The sequence below is a fragment of the Ailuropoda melanoleuca genome, chromosome 1 (assembly GCF_002007445.2).
Source record: "Ailuropoda melanoleuca isolate Jingjing chromosome 1, ASM200744v2, whole genome shotgun sequence".
Taxonomy (NCBI): domain Eukaryota; kingdom Metazoa; phylum Chordata; class Mammalia; order Carnivora; family Ursidae; genus Ailuropoda; species Ailuropoda melanoleuca.
Window position 1 is genome coordinate 45939818 of NC_048218.1, and position 16220 is coordinate 45956037.

A 16220-nucleotide genomic window follows, 5' to 3' on the forward strand; every position below is an offset into this window, starting at 1 on the left:
GTTAATGACTTTCAAGTTTGATCATAGCTACCTGTTCTTTCATTTACTTTGTTGACACAAATGCTTTCTTCTATTTTTACTCAGACAAACTCCAGGGAAATGCTTTGACTATTAACAAGGTGGTTCTGTTTAGAGCCAGATTGTTTATGTCAATCTGAGAAACTATGCATTGCCTAATCCCACAGTTGGGAATAATAAAAAGAACAGCTGAGCACAAACAGATATTGGAATGCCTTCTTGCTTTTCATAAGTCAGGGATTTATAGTAATTGCCTCATTAATTGGTTTGAAGGAAAGTGGATTCCTAGAACTTCACACACTGTAATAACCTAGTAGAAAAACATTTTAAAACAAATCTAAATGATTTTCAGACCAAATATCTTCAGGTATTATTCATACCTTACTCTCATTAGGGAACCATCATGGATTAAAAACATATGCATTAAAGAAATTCTAATTCCCATACTTTTTTCATAAGCAAGCACATGAATTGTACTATTTAAAAAAATATTTCAGGGTACCTGGGTGTCTCAGTTGGTTAAGTGTCAAACTCTTGATTTTGGCTCAAGTCATGATCTCAGGGTTGTAAGATCGAGACCCACGTGGGACTCCACAGTGGGCATGGAGCCTGCTTATGATTCTCTCTCTCCTTCTGTCCCTCCCCTCTTCTCTCCCTCAAATAAATAAATAAATAAATAAATTTTAAAAAATGAAGGGAAAGGAAAGGAAAGGAAGGGAAAGGAAAGGAAAGGAAAAAGGAAAGGAAAAAGGAAAGGAAAAAGGAAAGGAAAAAGGAAAGGAAAAAGGAAAGGAAAGGAAAGGAAAGGAAAGGAAAGGAAAGGAAAGGGAAGGAAAGGAAAGGAAAGGAAAGGAAAGGAAAGGGAAGGATGCAATCCCATTTTAGGACATCTAAGAACTACCATTTATCCACTTAGTGAGTTAGGTGTTTGAACTTTTATCAGATGATTGTCTTAGTTACCTGTATGACTCCTAATCCCACAGATTTGGCTGGATTAGGGCAATGCCATTTAATTCTTGAGTTAAACTGAATGATTTGGAAATGTTACCATGCCTATAGCCAGTATGATCAACTCCTCGCTGCTCTTGCTAGAATATCATGTTCCACACTGCCAACAAATAAGGGTCTTATAAAAAAAATCGTAATGGTACTCGTGAAATTACCAACTTAAAAACAAAGTGATCATAGTCTTAAAGACTGAGCCTATGTATAGAAAGTGTTTCTGAAATTATTTTGATATTTTCATTCAATAATGCATATTATATATATTTAATCAGGATATTTTCAAGAATCAAGACTGTGTATGGGAGCTAATTTAGTGGACTGAGTTTAGAAAAGAAAAATTCTGTTTTCAGAGACACTACAAATTTTGATTTTGGAATGAGTTACAACTTCCAATTCCAGTTATATCAAGAACTTCCAAAACTGATAAAAAAGAAATTGAAGTGTGAATTCAACATAAGTATAAATTTTGAATGAAAACATTTATAGTTTAGAATTTGTGATCATTACCTGTTCCCATTCCATTCCCTTTGGGCGTCCTACTGGGTTTGAGTCTACTAGGTCTTGTAGTTGTTTTATTCAGAACTACAATAAAGTGGAAAACAAATAGGTTAGAAATATTCTTGTTAAAACCTTGCAGCCAAGGCAAACAAATGTTCCCAGAGAATTGGAAGTTATTTAACTAGACAACAGAAAAATGATCGCTTCCCAAAAACTATGGTTTAGAATATGGAAACCACAATTCTGATTTACAAAAATCATAGACTTGAACTTGGGAAGAGAGACCAGATTTTTTACTCTGAGGTGATCACTGGCTTGAAGAATTAACTGGCAAGGGAATTTATATGTCTAAATGGGAAATCCCTCACTTAATTTCTAAGCGCTAGATACATTCCAAAACAGAACTGAAGAGAGATCAGGACTATATATACACCCAATGAAAAACCAAAACTTGAAGCATCTTTATGTGCCAAGGCCTTAATTCATAACTCATAAGTTGGTGGGTCTTTTGCAGGGGTTCTCTAGGTACAGGTGTTTCCTTTTAACCTGGTACAAGTCCATTGATGAACATAGAGTATGATGAAATCATTTTCATTTCTCTCCTGCTCTGTGGAGAGCCAGAGCATTACCAACACTTTAAGAGGTCACCTGTCTTATCCTCTGGAAGACTCTTCAAGGAAAAGCACAAATTATATCGTGGTTGAGAGAGCAAGCTCTGGAGCCAGACTGCATGCCTTCTAATATATTTCCTACCTCTTCTCAAATGCCTTGGCTTCCTCAACTGTACCTCACAAGACACACGGCAAGCCCTCAATGTCAGCCATTGTTGTTACGGTTTCATTATTTTGTAGAAACCTTTAATATAACTAGCCTCACATTAAGCTCTTAACAGCTATTATGGTACAGAGGGCACACAGAGATATATTTGTTTATAAAAGATGTCTGCGCCTAATTACCTTTAGGTATTGGAAAATTACTGCCAAAAAACCCCAAAAAACCACACACATGAAATCTCTATAAACCAAAAGAAAAAAATAATTATTTCTTTTTCCCATATGCCTGGAGAGATGTACACAAAGAACATTAATTTATAAGCCAGCTTTATTATTTAGAACTTTAAGAAGACTTAGCATTGCAGCAACAAAAGGGCAGAAAATGTCAGGGTTTTTGGTCCAGCTGGTGCTCTGGCACAGGACAATGTGCATGAAGCAAACCCACCTGTCCAAGTCAGCTTTTCCTTAACAAGCTCCAGGGAGGGAGGGCCTAGAACTTCTGGAGAATGCAATAAATGTAAAGTCTTTCCAATGCTTATCATTTTTACTGTATATGACCTATAAAATGCATGTGTGTGTGTTTTATCATCTGAAGGAATCAAAGAAAAATGTTCTCTCAGAACAAAGGTCTTTTATACTAGAAGAGACCATCTCTTCTTAAACAACATTTGAGAGCTAGTGGTATCTGAATAGCTAACTCTAATGCTATTCCCATAATCGCCATGGAAAACTTAAGGAGTATGTGTGACATTTACACACAAATGCTATTCTAAAAATACTTCCCTATCGATAAAGTTCCATGGGAGTCTTTATATCTGATCATCCTTAAAAACCTTAGTCACGTCTTATTATTACCATAGATTCATCATTACCTCTCCACTTACCCACAAGGATCTGAATTTCTGCACATCCTTTATTGCCATTTAGAGATATATATCCCTCCCTTGGTGTCTGTTGCTGTTTCAATACATTTTATGCCTTCTCAGGCGTGCTGATTATTTTTTTTAAAGATTTTATTTATTTATTGGACAGAGAGAGACACAGCGAGAGAGGGAACACCAGTAGGGGGAGGGGGAGACAGACAAGCAGGCTTCTCGTTGAGCAGGGAGCCTGATGAGAGGCTCGATCCCAGGACCCTGGGATCACGACCTGAGCCGAAGACAGATGTTTAACTTCTGAGCCACCCAGGCGCCCCTCTCAGTGTGCTGATTATTTAGTTCACCGGAAAGAGAAATGACTTACCGGGTCTGATGTGTGTTTTGTCCGGTACTCTGGGCCTCACAGGAGTGGTATACAATCTTTGTGGTGCTGAAACAGAGGAAAGGCTTTGTATTTAATAACCAACATTCCATGAAATGGGGATTTAGCATCCTAGGGACCAGCAACTCATAACTTTGCACGGAAGTAGAAAGGATGTTCTGAAACCTGCAATTATGCATTACAGCGTTGCTGCTAAAGGAAAATAAAACAAGTAAACATATTCATGACTGGAAATAAAGGCACACAGAGGTAAGTTATTTGTAATGTGTGTTAAGGATTAGTTTTCATTTAGTCCATGTTTCTCAAGGGCATTTATTTTACCCAATGGTTGTTTAACATGGTAAACACATAAGCCAACTAGCCATCCATCCATCCATCCATCCATCCATCCATCCATCCATCCATCCTTCTGTCTGTCCGTCCGTCCATTCATCCACCCACCCACACACCCATCCACTTCTCTCAATTAGGAAGTCATAGTGGAACATTATTTTGTCAAAGAAGACAGGTAATCTCAAAGATAAAAAAGAAAGTATATATTTTTAGGTAGGTTTAAAGAGGAGGAACATGTGGTCTCTATCAAACTGTCCTAGCTCATGAACGCTGAAATTAATACTCACTTAGTCCTGTCCATTAAAGCTTTAGGAAAGGAGAACAATGACCTCTATTGCCCTGCCTATCAACAGAGGGCGAGCAAGGAGCAAGAACTGGGACAAGCCCTAGGAGCAACATACCACCTTGTCATTTCCCGCTCCTGTTACTTAGGGCCTGGCACGGTGAGGACTCCTAATGAAGACTTGCTAAATAAATTTTAAAAATGAGCGACCACTGTAAGCAGGCAAATTCATGAGAAACTAAGCTGAAATACTTTTGCTTCCTAAGGTTTTAAAGTGTGATTTCATCCTGGAATTCCTCCATCTTTCCCTACCCTCCTCTCCCCCCTTCAACATACCACACTGCCTCCTTAACACCAACTCGCCTGGTAATGCTTTAGCTAAGACTGGAAAAAATTTTTCTTGCAAACCATGTAAGTAGATTACATCGTTTTGATGATTTTGTTCACATCTTGAGTGGGTATTTATATAATCATAAATCAGCAAAGCCTTGCCTACCAAATTAAAAAAAAATACACCTGCGAAACAGATTATAATGTAGCTCATTTATAAGCTTCCAGTGTGAAAACTGATGAGCAGAATTTTGCCATACTTCAGGCCAAAAACAGCAGGCACATACTGAAATTCTCTGTAGGGTTAGTGTGGGCCTTTCAAAGTATAGCAGCTAGAGAGTGAACAGAGGCACTGATGTTATAAAAAATTAATTCTCATTATACCCTCAAATGGTGTAATGATGATTTGCAAATATTTTTCTTCAAAATTCTCTCTGATAGTGGTAGGATCCCCTGTGAATTGAATCTATTTCAGTTTTTCATCTTAATTTCTTCAATGTTAGATTGTTTTAGCTTAAAGAAATACAAGGATCATGGTTCCTATTAGTATCCTTCTAGGACAAATATGAATTTTAAAACTTTAGACAGGAAAAAGATATAAAACAGAGCACAGAAATAATCAGGACTACACTCAGTATTTCAAAGCCACAGGATCAGAATTTTTGCTTTATTTTTTCCCCACAACCTTTACTTAAATCTAGACAGAAGTTTTCATACAAGCGCTAGAGTATAACTTAAGTTTAGCCTGTAAGTTACTCATATAGTTCATCACTGAATAACACACAGCCTTGAGAAAACTGCTCTAGGGCTTTAATTTTAAACTGAAAGAAAAAAAAAGAAAAGGAGCTCTGTGAACATATGTCCACATAGTTTTTAACGACTAAAAATTTTAAAAGATGCTTTTGTACCTAGTTTTATAAAAATCTATTTAAGAAGAGCACGAAAAAAATGCTGTCTGAAGATAACATCAAAATGAAACAAACAGGATTATATGAGAAACACCCTGAAGGTCTCATGTTCTGCCCGGCACAAGGAGAGGGTAAGGAAAATGTAAATTTCCCTGGATGGGGCAGGGATAAGGGAGTGTAAATAAATTAAAAAAAACAGTGTCCCCAAAGCATCTCTAGTCAAGTGGATTTCTGTAACAGTTTGAGAAAGACAAAGAAGAGCTTGAATATTTCAGGGTTTTGGTTATGGCGTGCCGCAGGGAATTGTCTCAGTAGACAAAGGAGTAAGGGTGTCACAGAGAAAAGGGGTTGGAAATTCTACTAGCAGGCTCTATGCTGTAGGTTTTAGGCACAGTTTCTTTGGAGCACTTGGGTCCCATCGTGGAGGGTTTAGAGATCAAAAAGCTACACCGGTCATGGGCCATGCATGGGGAGAGTCCAAAGACCAAGAGGAATCATTTCACCCCCCTAGCACCTCTCTAAATTGCTGTGTGCTGTCTTATGCCTCTAATGCCTGATGTTAAAAACACAACATAACAAAACAGCTGACAGACGTCCTCTTCCACGGAGCTCAGGCACACATTCATGAGGGTTTTGTGAGGGTGGTCCTAGTGACGCATAGTGTGCCTTTGCGAAAGTAGACCCTGTTGGTAATGCAGGGCTATTGGGCTGGACCAGATGGTGAATGCCACTCCCAACCTTAAGATGAGTTCTTTCCTAGGGTGTTCTTTGTTGCCTCATACCAGTGAATCCTGGTGAGCTCACTCTAAAGATCCTTGGTCCAAACCTAAAAAAATATGAATCCTAGGGCAGCACAGTTTAGGCTCAAGCTAACGATCGTCAGAACATAGAGTACATTGTAAAAATATGTTAAGCCATTTCATATAATGATATCAGATCCTGGATATACTCCACGTCAACCATGAAATTCCTATCTAGTAGAACCATGTTCTAGAAAGAATTTGATAAAAATTCACGTGCACAAGTAATGGTGACACAGTACTGACATGCCCATTAAAGAAAAAGCGAAGCAAGGAAAAAACAGGCCTCTAATATTTTATGCTCAATTCTGAAATTTATGAAGCTTTAAAAGCTTAAATCTTTTTTTCGTCTGGCAACACAACCTGAACTGAATAGTCTTTTTTATGCTGCTTAATATAAATGTTTATATATTTCGTTGCAAAAAAATGCATTTCATTATGAAAATCTAACTATCTTCTATTAAGTAAGACATTAATTGCTTCTATTAAGCAAAAACATAAAAAAATAAACATACAAAAATGAGGGTGTGTTATGGATGTAACATGATTGACCATCTGTTGTTAATGGTTGAAGCTGGTTGTGAGGACCAGGGAGGGCTGTCATTATGTTAGTTCCTTCTGTGTGGATTTATAAATAAATAAAAAGTGAATAAATAGAAAAGTAATAAGGTAAATAATAAACATTTAAAACATCATAAGATTGAGAACATTTACGAGAACTATTCTATGCCATAGTGTTCTAGTCATGTTTATTTAGAATAAGTACTGATCTACTTATTATAAAATACTTTAAAATTAGATTTTTTATAATTTTTCTTATGATTTCAAGTTTCTTACACCAAATTTTCTTCACAAATTATAACTGACAAAAAGTAAAATAAATGTGTCTTCCAACTCCTTAAAAAAAGTTTACTTTTGTTTTTTGGGCTTCCTACCATATGAAAGACGTAGAGATGAACAAAAGGAATCATTTAGAACAGAAAGAAAAAAAAACCCCACAAAAATACCAGAAATCCACAACTGGTTATAACCTAAGTAGTATAGAAAAATACAAAAAGGATAGACTTCTGAGAACATGAAGATGTGACAGAGCTTTGTGTAGGCAAGTTCATTTCCCAAGAAGTAGGAAAGAAGAAATAAAAGGAAATCTCCCCCAAACTCTCCCTCGGTGCTTAAATATTAAGCCATCTTTAAAAATTGATTCTTCTCCTCACTAGTTTCCTTCCTCAGGCCACAGTATCAATGTGCTATGGAGTAGAGAAGATGGGACAGAGGGAGGAGGGGAGAGGGAGGAGAATGGGGAAGTGAAAAAAGCTAATACAGATTCTTATTTATCAAATGTGGAAAATGAGGCAAATGAAGGTTAAACAAACTAAAAAAGCATGGTGGGGGGAGGCTTTCATTCTTAGTTCTCAGCATCACATGGCCAACCCTGCATTCAAAAGCAAAGTTCTAACTAAAAAAACTGTCTTCCCTTGGGGCACCTGGGTGGCTCAGTCATTAAGCGTCTGTCTCAGCTCAGGTCATGATCCCAGGGTCCTGGGATCGATCCCAGCATGGGGCTCCCTTCTCAGTGGGAAGCCTGCTTTTCCCTCTCCTACTCCCCCTGCTGGTGTTCCCTCTCTCGCTTCCTCTCTCTCTGTCAAATAAATAAATAAATAAATAAATAAATAAATAAATAAAATCTTTAAAAAACCCAAAAAACAAAAAACACTGTCTTCCCTACATTCAAGTGATGTACATATAAATATTCCTACTTGGCCAATGTCCTGCACCTACAAAATGAAGAAAACTAATTCACTGTGATGAAAACTGACATTCTGAAAAGAAAATTTCTTTCCTGATTAAAAATGAAAATAAATGGGTACCACGTGTTAGTGGGGAAAGAGCATTACCCTGGGTTGTCTTTGCAAATTCAGTTGTTAGTGGAATCTTAGTTGTGAAGAATCCTTGGGTGGAGTGCTCTGTCTCTGCTGGGGAAAAACACAGTGAGATGGCTGGCTTTCAGTAATTATCACCATGAACATGTTAAAAAAAAAAGAACAACCCACACTTTTTTCTGCCCCATGGGAAATTGCATTTATAAGTATGCCTTGTCATCACAAAATTTCAAGGTTAAAGGTACATTTTAATAAGTCATTTATTATATTTGCTACCTTCTTGCTCTATTATTTTAATGATTATTTTAAGGATTTCCAAAAGCTTTTAGTTCACGATAACTGTTTCATGATCCTGGACATGGCTGTTCTCAAATTATGCCTCTTAACTGTTTTTATATATTATTGTCTTCCCGCCTCCTTTCTATTCCATAAACTCCACAAATTGAGTTGGAGAAGAAATACATCGTATGAAATCAGGCACATTTACACTGTATAAGAATAAATATTCTAGGGGCGCCTGGGTGGCACAGCGGTTAAGCGTCTGCCTTCGGCTCAGGGCGTGATCCCAGCGTTGTGGGATCGAGCCCCACATCAGGCTCTTCTGCTATGAGCCTGCTTCTTCCTTTCCCACTCCCCCTGCTTGTGTTCCCTCTCTCGCTGGCTGTCTCTATCTCTGTCAAATAAATAAATAAATAATAAAAAATCTTTAAAAAAAAAAAAAGAATAAATATTCTATTTATGTCATGTGAGAGTTAAAGTTAATTGACACAGACACATTTCTCCTGGCAAAATGAAAAAACTAAGCGTGGCACTACTACTACCATATCATCTCAAAGTCATCAGAGCATCATCTAGATATAGCTAATTACTGTGCCACTTTACCACACCCTGTATCCAAGAAAACACTTGGGGCGTAGAATACACTGTCATCTTTTTTTTCTGCCCTGCTTTATAATCTGGACTCTGCTCATAACAGACATGCTTGTGACCATTGGCAGGTATGGCTCTTGCTTCAATAGACCAAGGTACAATAAAAAAAAAAATAGGGAGTACAAGTTAGTTAGTTAGCATATCTAGTAGTGGCTCTTGAAAAGTACTTTTGACTTTGCTGTCATGGGTGATGTTCACTCTGCGGGCCATGGCTAGAATAGTGAATATTTGGAAATTAGGGTGTATTAGCTCAGTTTTAAATTTTTCCTTTAAAAAGGATTTCATTTTGAAATCTTATCAGGAACTGCATCTCAGTAGACACACACAAAGGGAAGATTTATTTGAAAAGGGATGAAAGGAGGAAAATAAGGCCACACAGCCATGTGAAATGTATGGCAGAGGAACCAACAAACACAAGCCGGGAACGCTTGTTTTTTGATTCATTTTCAACCGAGGGTCAAACTGGGGTTTCCCATGCTGTGAAGGTGTTGGTACTGAACTCCTTGAAAGCATGGCCCACTTATCCCCACTAACCTTCCTGACGCATCTAAACATCCTCGTTTTTCCAGGTGAGTCACATGCTCAGCAGCTTAGCCTGACCACTGTTCTCTGGATTGCCTCTCTCCCATCTGTCTTTAACCTGAAAGAACCTTTCACATCTTTAACTTCAACTCTCACTCCAATTCAAAAATCCAGGGGAAATGTCACCTCCTCCGTGAAGCCTCCCCTGATGCACCCAGTAGTTTGCTTGTTTAGCATGTTGCTCATTTCCCTATCCCACTCATTTGTGCAACACTGGGGTGAGCCCCAGGAGCTCTGGTGACTGAGTACGTGGGTTCCAATCCAGCTTTGACATTAGTTGTGTGACTTGGCCCGATTTTTAAATCTCTCTATGCCTCAATTTTATAATCTATCAAATGGGGCAGGTAATAGAACCTACCTTGCAATTGTTGTGTGGTTTAAATGAAAACATCACACATAGCGCACTGGGTGGCACTGAGGAAGCACTAGTATCACTAACCCTGTTTCTTCATATTAGATGCTGAGCTCTCCAGAGTAAGGACTCACCCTTAAAACAGTTTCTTTTTTGGAACTCCCATTGCTTCGCATTTCACTTAGCACCCATAAGATACTCAATAAATTCGAGATGAAGTTTTTCTTCCCAAGGGCAGTTTCAAATACGGAAAAAAATGCAACCAAAAAGTATAGCACTGATACACTTTGGGAACATTCCTCTTTTTAGAACAGTTAAAATTTTGTCAAGATGTTTTAAAATATTTTAATTTTCTATTGAAAACCAGCATTAATGTTAGAAGGACAAATATATAGTTAATGTAAAAGAATCAAGGAATGAATTTTTTTTGTAACAGTATAAAGAGACCCTCTATTGTTTGGAAACATCCCATAAGCACAATGTACACATGGCAACTTCAAGGGCAGTCCCTGAAAGGTAGGTCCTCATTGGACTGAAATACGAAAACAAAATTTACCCAGAGTGGTTTGCAGCTCCTCTTCACTAGTACTTGGTGAAATCATGGGTATTAAAGGGCTGCCTCGTGTCTCTAAAGGAGCTGCAAAAGAAAAGTACAAGCCTTGTCAATCTTTAGATGCAAAACCTGGCATCAGACCAGAATAATATTACATGAGATTCCTTCATTTGAAACAAAAAAAGGAAAGCATTATGTGGTTCATGAAGAAGAAAGTTAGATGTCCACAGAACCCTTAGGAAAATGACTGTGGAATAGAAGAATAATGGTTCTCAACTGTCTTTTGTTTTTCCCCCCACAAGGGCAGATAAGAAATTACGTTCAGGCCTTGACACACTTCATGACCATCTCTGGTTAAGATGGAAACAGTTCTGGTCTGTCAGCTGTTGCTCTGTCTCTCTCTCTCTCCCATCCAAGAGAACATACAGGATTAGAAAGTGAGTGAAAATGTTCATTATTGTAGTCATCTGGAGTCTCCTCAAGTTTATTTTTTAAAAATAAACCATTGGCAAAGTTCAGTATCTTGACCAATAATAATTACTTGCCAGAACCTTTCATAACTTGTCACATGCTAGCGTGTTGTAACACTACAGCTGAGAACCACCAAACATGCAGACTGTTAACTAGATGGGCATGAGCACGTGGAATCATTCTGAACACGGAGATAAATGAGGGAGGTGCAGATGAACTCAGTAAGGAGTTGTCTTAAGTTGGTCTTCAGAGCAAAGCCTTTACAACAGTGAAGCCATTGCTTTTCTATTTTGGAAAAAAGTAAGAGTAATGAGAATGAGATGATGAGGTGGATTGAGAAGAGATGATGTTTCAATATGATAAATTGAGAAAGACCTGAAATTGGACTGTAGCAATAAAACAATTACAGCTGGTAGGGAGGACAAAACCATTACCTATTGTTGTCTCTGGTGGATCAATTCTAAAGGTAACAGGTTGCAGAACTAGGCCAAAAGCAAATCAAGGACATATATTTATGAAAATTACTACCTGGTGAAGTAAACATCATTTCTGTGTTTCTATATGCTTCTATTTGAACATTTTAACATTCTCGAAGAATCATAATAAAAATGAGAAAATTCTACATATTAGATGCCACTTAGGAAACTTTAGCAAAAACCAAAGATCTCACTCACTGTGACTTTGATGAAAATTTTTGAGTAGGCACGCACAGTTTTGACTTAAAGTACAACCACAGTTGGAATGTAGTTCTATTTACATTTTGAAAAAAGGTAAAAATGGTTGGCTCAGTTAATAAGCATGTCTTATAATTTTAGCATGATCTCCTTTTCGATGGACACACTTCCAGGGAAAACTAATTATATACTATTCCTTCATTCTAACCAGAGAAAAAAATTCAAGCAGATTATAAGATTAAATCTTCACAAAACGGAAATACACATTCTATATCCATATTTTCTCCAAACTTCTATATCACAATGATTAAAAAAATGTATTTATCTCAAGAACATTTTTTGAAAAACACACTTCCTAGCTGGGAAAATAAAATTATTTATTTACCAGGTTCACTCTGAGAGATTTCAGGGTCTGGTTTAGGGGGAAGGAGCACATCTCTTGGAACTGAAAGAAAAAAGATTATAAAACACTGTACTCTAAATGCCACATTTGGAGTTAAACCTAACCCACAGATAAGATATCCTGAAAAACATGAATAAAGCAAAGGTATTTTCACAATGGCTTAAGAGTAAAGCCAAGAAGATGACTGCTTTCTTCAAAATGGAAAAAGTCACTGTGTAAGGAAGGCTCTGGTGGCAGTTAAACAAAATTGGTCACAGTTCTTTATGAAGCCTCCCTTGAGGGGGGAAAAGGAGGAAATAACTAATGTCATTAAACACAAGAAGGTGACTCAAGTCAGTAGAGCATGCAACTCTTGATCTCAGGGTTATAGGTTCAAGCCACATACTGGGTGTAGAGATTACCTAAAAATAAAATCTTAAAAAAAAAAAAGGAAAACCAGAAAGTTTTTGCCTGAGGTGGTTATAACTGCCATTTGATATTCATGCTAAAAGTCCATTGAGAGCAACAGAAAATACGTTATCCCAGACAATGTAGGCATAAATGGCCTATAAATTGAGGGAGACAACAAGAAAGTCAAATTCTTGAATATCTAAGAGGAGAACAAAATTTTAGTCTAAAAGGCACTCATAGTTCTTCTGGGGAGAAAATGGAGCAAGAGGAATCTACCCATCATTAGAAGCTATCCCCATGTAAAATTTATGAGTGCTTATTACTCATAAATGCTAGAAAAATGCTGCCATTTTGTCATTCTTAGTGATGTGGCTTCCGGTATATAAGGTTTCAGGGCCTCCTGACAGATGAGAGCATGACAACTAGGGACAAAAATGTCAGCTAAAAGAGACCTACTTATAGTCAGTCCCTGATACCCAGTACATTTTTAGAGTTTATTTTGGCAAAATAAAACAGTAGGCTGTGAATCTGACACCTTATTTTTCACTGAGGAAAACACCAAGGTAATTGGCCTATTATTAGCACCAGATTTCTGTGACAAAGTCTCCTTCCAAGAGCAAGGTCCTTCTCAGTCCTACTGTCTTGCTGAAAGGTTTTCCTACCACAAAGAAGACCTGGTAATCCCTTTGGTAGACATTGTAATTTTCTTGCACCTTAAATGATGCTGGGGAAAAAGTTAGGATTCAGGCTAGAATTCTACCTCAGAAAAAGACAAGGAAAGCTTTTGCACCATGAGGTGACCAAGCACCACTTCCCCTATTAGTGTATAGTTTATATAGAACTGACACTCTCTTTGTACTGCTTTTCGAGATCATAATGAACTTGCATATCACATGTGTTCTTAGTCTAGGCTTCTAAGTCCCAATGTAGTTGTGGAAACTCATACAGTGAGTAGTATCTTGGCTCAGTTAGAACTTTTATGAGCTAAAAGGTAACATCCACAGGAACTTGAAAATTTGAATTTTTTTTAAGAAAAAAAAAACTTCAAAAAAGATCAGTGGTCCACAAAAATTAGAGAAAATGTATCACGATAGTGAACATTTGCCCTTTGCTACATAGTGTTTTTGGGGATTCAAAGGGTAAAATATGAGAAATTTCCAGTTGTAAATCAAACTAAATGTTTATGTGGACGGCAAAAGACTTTCATCTGGCTGTGTGGAGATCAAGCCATGCAAAGAGGCCTGTAGTTTCCAAACACCCTGAAAGGCTACAGTTCCCAACTACACAGACAGGAGCTGGGATTAAGGAGAGCGGAGACAAAATGTACTACCAATAAATCCACCGTACTGTAAATACGTTACTTGCTGCCTGCTTTCGTTTACTGTGGAATGTAGGCCAGGGTGATGCGGATTCCTGCTGCTGCAATTGGCACTTTTTAACCATGAAGCGATGATTTAATAAACTGTCACTGCAGACTTTCTAAAGCAGGTGAAATCAGTGGAAAGGAAAGAAATAGAAATATTCACAGGAAAGGGATATGAATCATTCTCTTACTTGCTCAACGGCAGCTCCAAGAAATGAAACTTTTTTTTTCTTTTTCCCTGTGTGGCATTCCTCCACATATTAAACTGAACAAAAGCATGATTCCTAAAATCTAAATCTTCCATGTGGGGAGAAACTTCGTGTATTAATAATGACAATTTATATGAGAAGGCAGTTTTGATTTCCTTATAAGAATATTTTTATAATAAATATATGTAGTTAATATATAATACCAGTATTATAATATTAGCCAACTTGTGATTTATATTAACCAATTATATTACTGTCTTTTTGAATAAAGTGCACCAATCCAAAGAAAAATTCAACCAAGACAATTATGAGTGGAAATGTCTAAAATGGACAAATGTAAATGAATGAACATGAATGTTTTGCTAGAGTATATGAGAAAACTCAATCTGTTATTTTCTGATAAAGATGGTGGAATATGAAGTTTTCAATGAGGTTTACTCCCTCAATAAGATACAAAGAGACTGATTTTCTTGGAAAAATAATACACATGGACTATACACCATTTCCATCTCTGAATTCTCTTTTCCTTTATTCTAACCTTGTACCTTTAGGTCCAGTCTAGGAGGAAGCATGTCTCCCACCTGTTTGTAGGCCACTTTCCAAGCTTTACCTGTGCCATTCGGCCACTCTCTCTTCTATAGCCTTTTACTTTCATTATTTCTATTATCTTATGTTTCTCCATTAGTCCATATTTCCATTTATCCATGATTTCCTCCCTCTTCACCTATAATACAGTTCAAATGCTCCAACATCCTAAAAATAATAATCATTTCCTCAATATGGCTTCGCTTTCAAACCATCCTTCCCTTGCTCTCATTCCTATAATCAAAAAACTTTATCTGTCTTTGCTTCTGGTCTCTCAATTGTATCTTTTTTTTTTTAAAGATTTTATTTATTTATTCGACAGAGATAGAGACAGCCAGCGAGAGAGGGAACACAAGCAGGGGGAGTGGGAGAGGAAGAAGCAGGCTCATAGCAAAGGAGCCTGATGTGGGGCTTGATCCCATAACGCCGGGATCATGCCCTGAGCTGAAGGCAGACGCTTAACCGCTGTGCCACCCAGGCACCCCTCTCAATTGTATCTTTATCCACTGTGGTCTGGCTTCCTCTTCACTGACCTCCTGCAACGGTAGGTCTGCAATGCTTTACCCATAGCTCTCAAGTCCAAATACTCAGAATACTTGGTTTTTTCTTCACTAATTAGGCAACAAAACCTGACTGGACCTGACCTAAGGCTAATTACAGATATTATTCATCTGGTGTGGTACAACTATTTATACTTCTTACTGCAGACATATTAATATATTTGGTATATGTTCTGTTTTACCTTTCTAAAATTTGTAAAACTGCTGGATTTTGAAGCATGGGCCCACGTGTTTTGGATATGGGTCTCTGGATCTTCACTGTCAAGTTCAGCAGCTCCTCTGATCCCTCTCTACCTGTCATTGTTGACCACACTTCCCTGCCTTACCTCCAGAGGCCCTCCTTCCTGGTAATCTCCCACATTTCTGGGAGCAACTTCTGCTGGCTCCTCGTCACCTATCCATTTCCTAAATGTAACTGTGTCCCCTAAGTCTTTGATCTCTAGCCTTTCATTTTTCTCAGTCTATACTTTCTTTTGGATGTTGCCATTCACACACAAGATTTAATAACCTGCTAGATGTAGACAGGGGACTCCCAAATCTACATCCCATATTTTCGGTTTAGAAATCCTGAAATACATTTTGACCACCTGTTAGACATTCCCACTTGGAAGTCCTACTGGCGCTCCAAAGCCAGCATGCACAAACACAAGTGCTTATGCTCCCCTCTGTGTTCCCTGCCTTAGTTAGTGGCATTATCATCTACCACTTGCCTAAGCTAGAAGCAACAGTGTCATCCTCCTCTCCATAGCGACAGTCATTGCCTACATCCTAGTGATACTATTTCCAAAGGCATTTCAGCGTTCTTCCCTCATTTTCTAACTGCAAAAATGCTTACGTGTGCCTGCCAATTGGAATTTACCAAGGACAGTAGTCACACAGAACATTTGCGAGGATTGCATAACTTGCCAAAATTAGATTTTCTTTCTGGTTCACTTCCAATGACTGAGGTCTATCCAGATACCTATAGGCTAGAAGAGTCACCACAAAGCCAAGATGGATCTTTGTTTAGAAATACATCTACAAAGAAAGCACAGCTCTGTTGAACCAGGTATCAGGGCAA

The 16220-nt window shown here is 37.8% G+C and overlaps 1 protein-coding gene across 17 annotated transcripts in view; it reads right to left on the reverse strand.

Annotated features, from left to right (window-relative positions):
* The window catches only part of ABI3BP (ABI family member 3 binding protein), a 241368-nt gene that overhangs the window by 50064 nt on the left and 175084 nt on the right, over positions 1-16220 (reverse strand). For 14 of the 17 annotated variants that reach the window (XM_019797315.2, XM_019797321.2, XM_034657432.1 and 11 more), the window contains 6 exons: positions 12036-12095; positions 11411-11458; positions 10509-10589; positions 8104-8181; positions 3537-3602; positions 1531-1605 (listed from right to left, as the gene is read on the reverse strand). In XM_019797315.2, the coding sequence (XP_019652874.1) occupies positions 1531-1605; positions 3537-3602; positions 8104-8181; positions 10509-10589; positions 11411-11458; positions 12036-12095 (408 nt within the window). The remainder of the gene's footprint in view (positions 1-1530; positions 1606-3536; positions 3603-8103; positions 8182-10508; positions 10590-11410; positions 11459-12035; positions 12096-16220) is intronic. The other 3 variants (XM_034657442.1, XM_034657363.1, XM_011222136.3) reach the window with 1 other exon arrangement.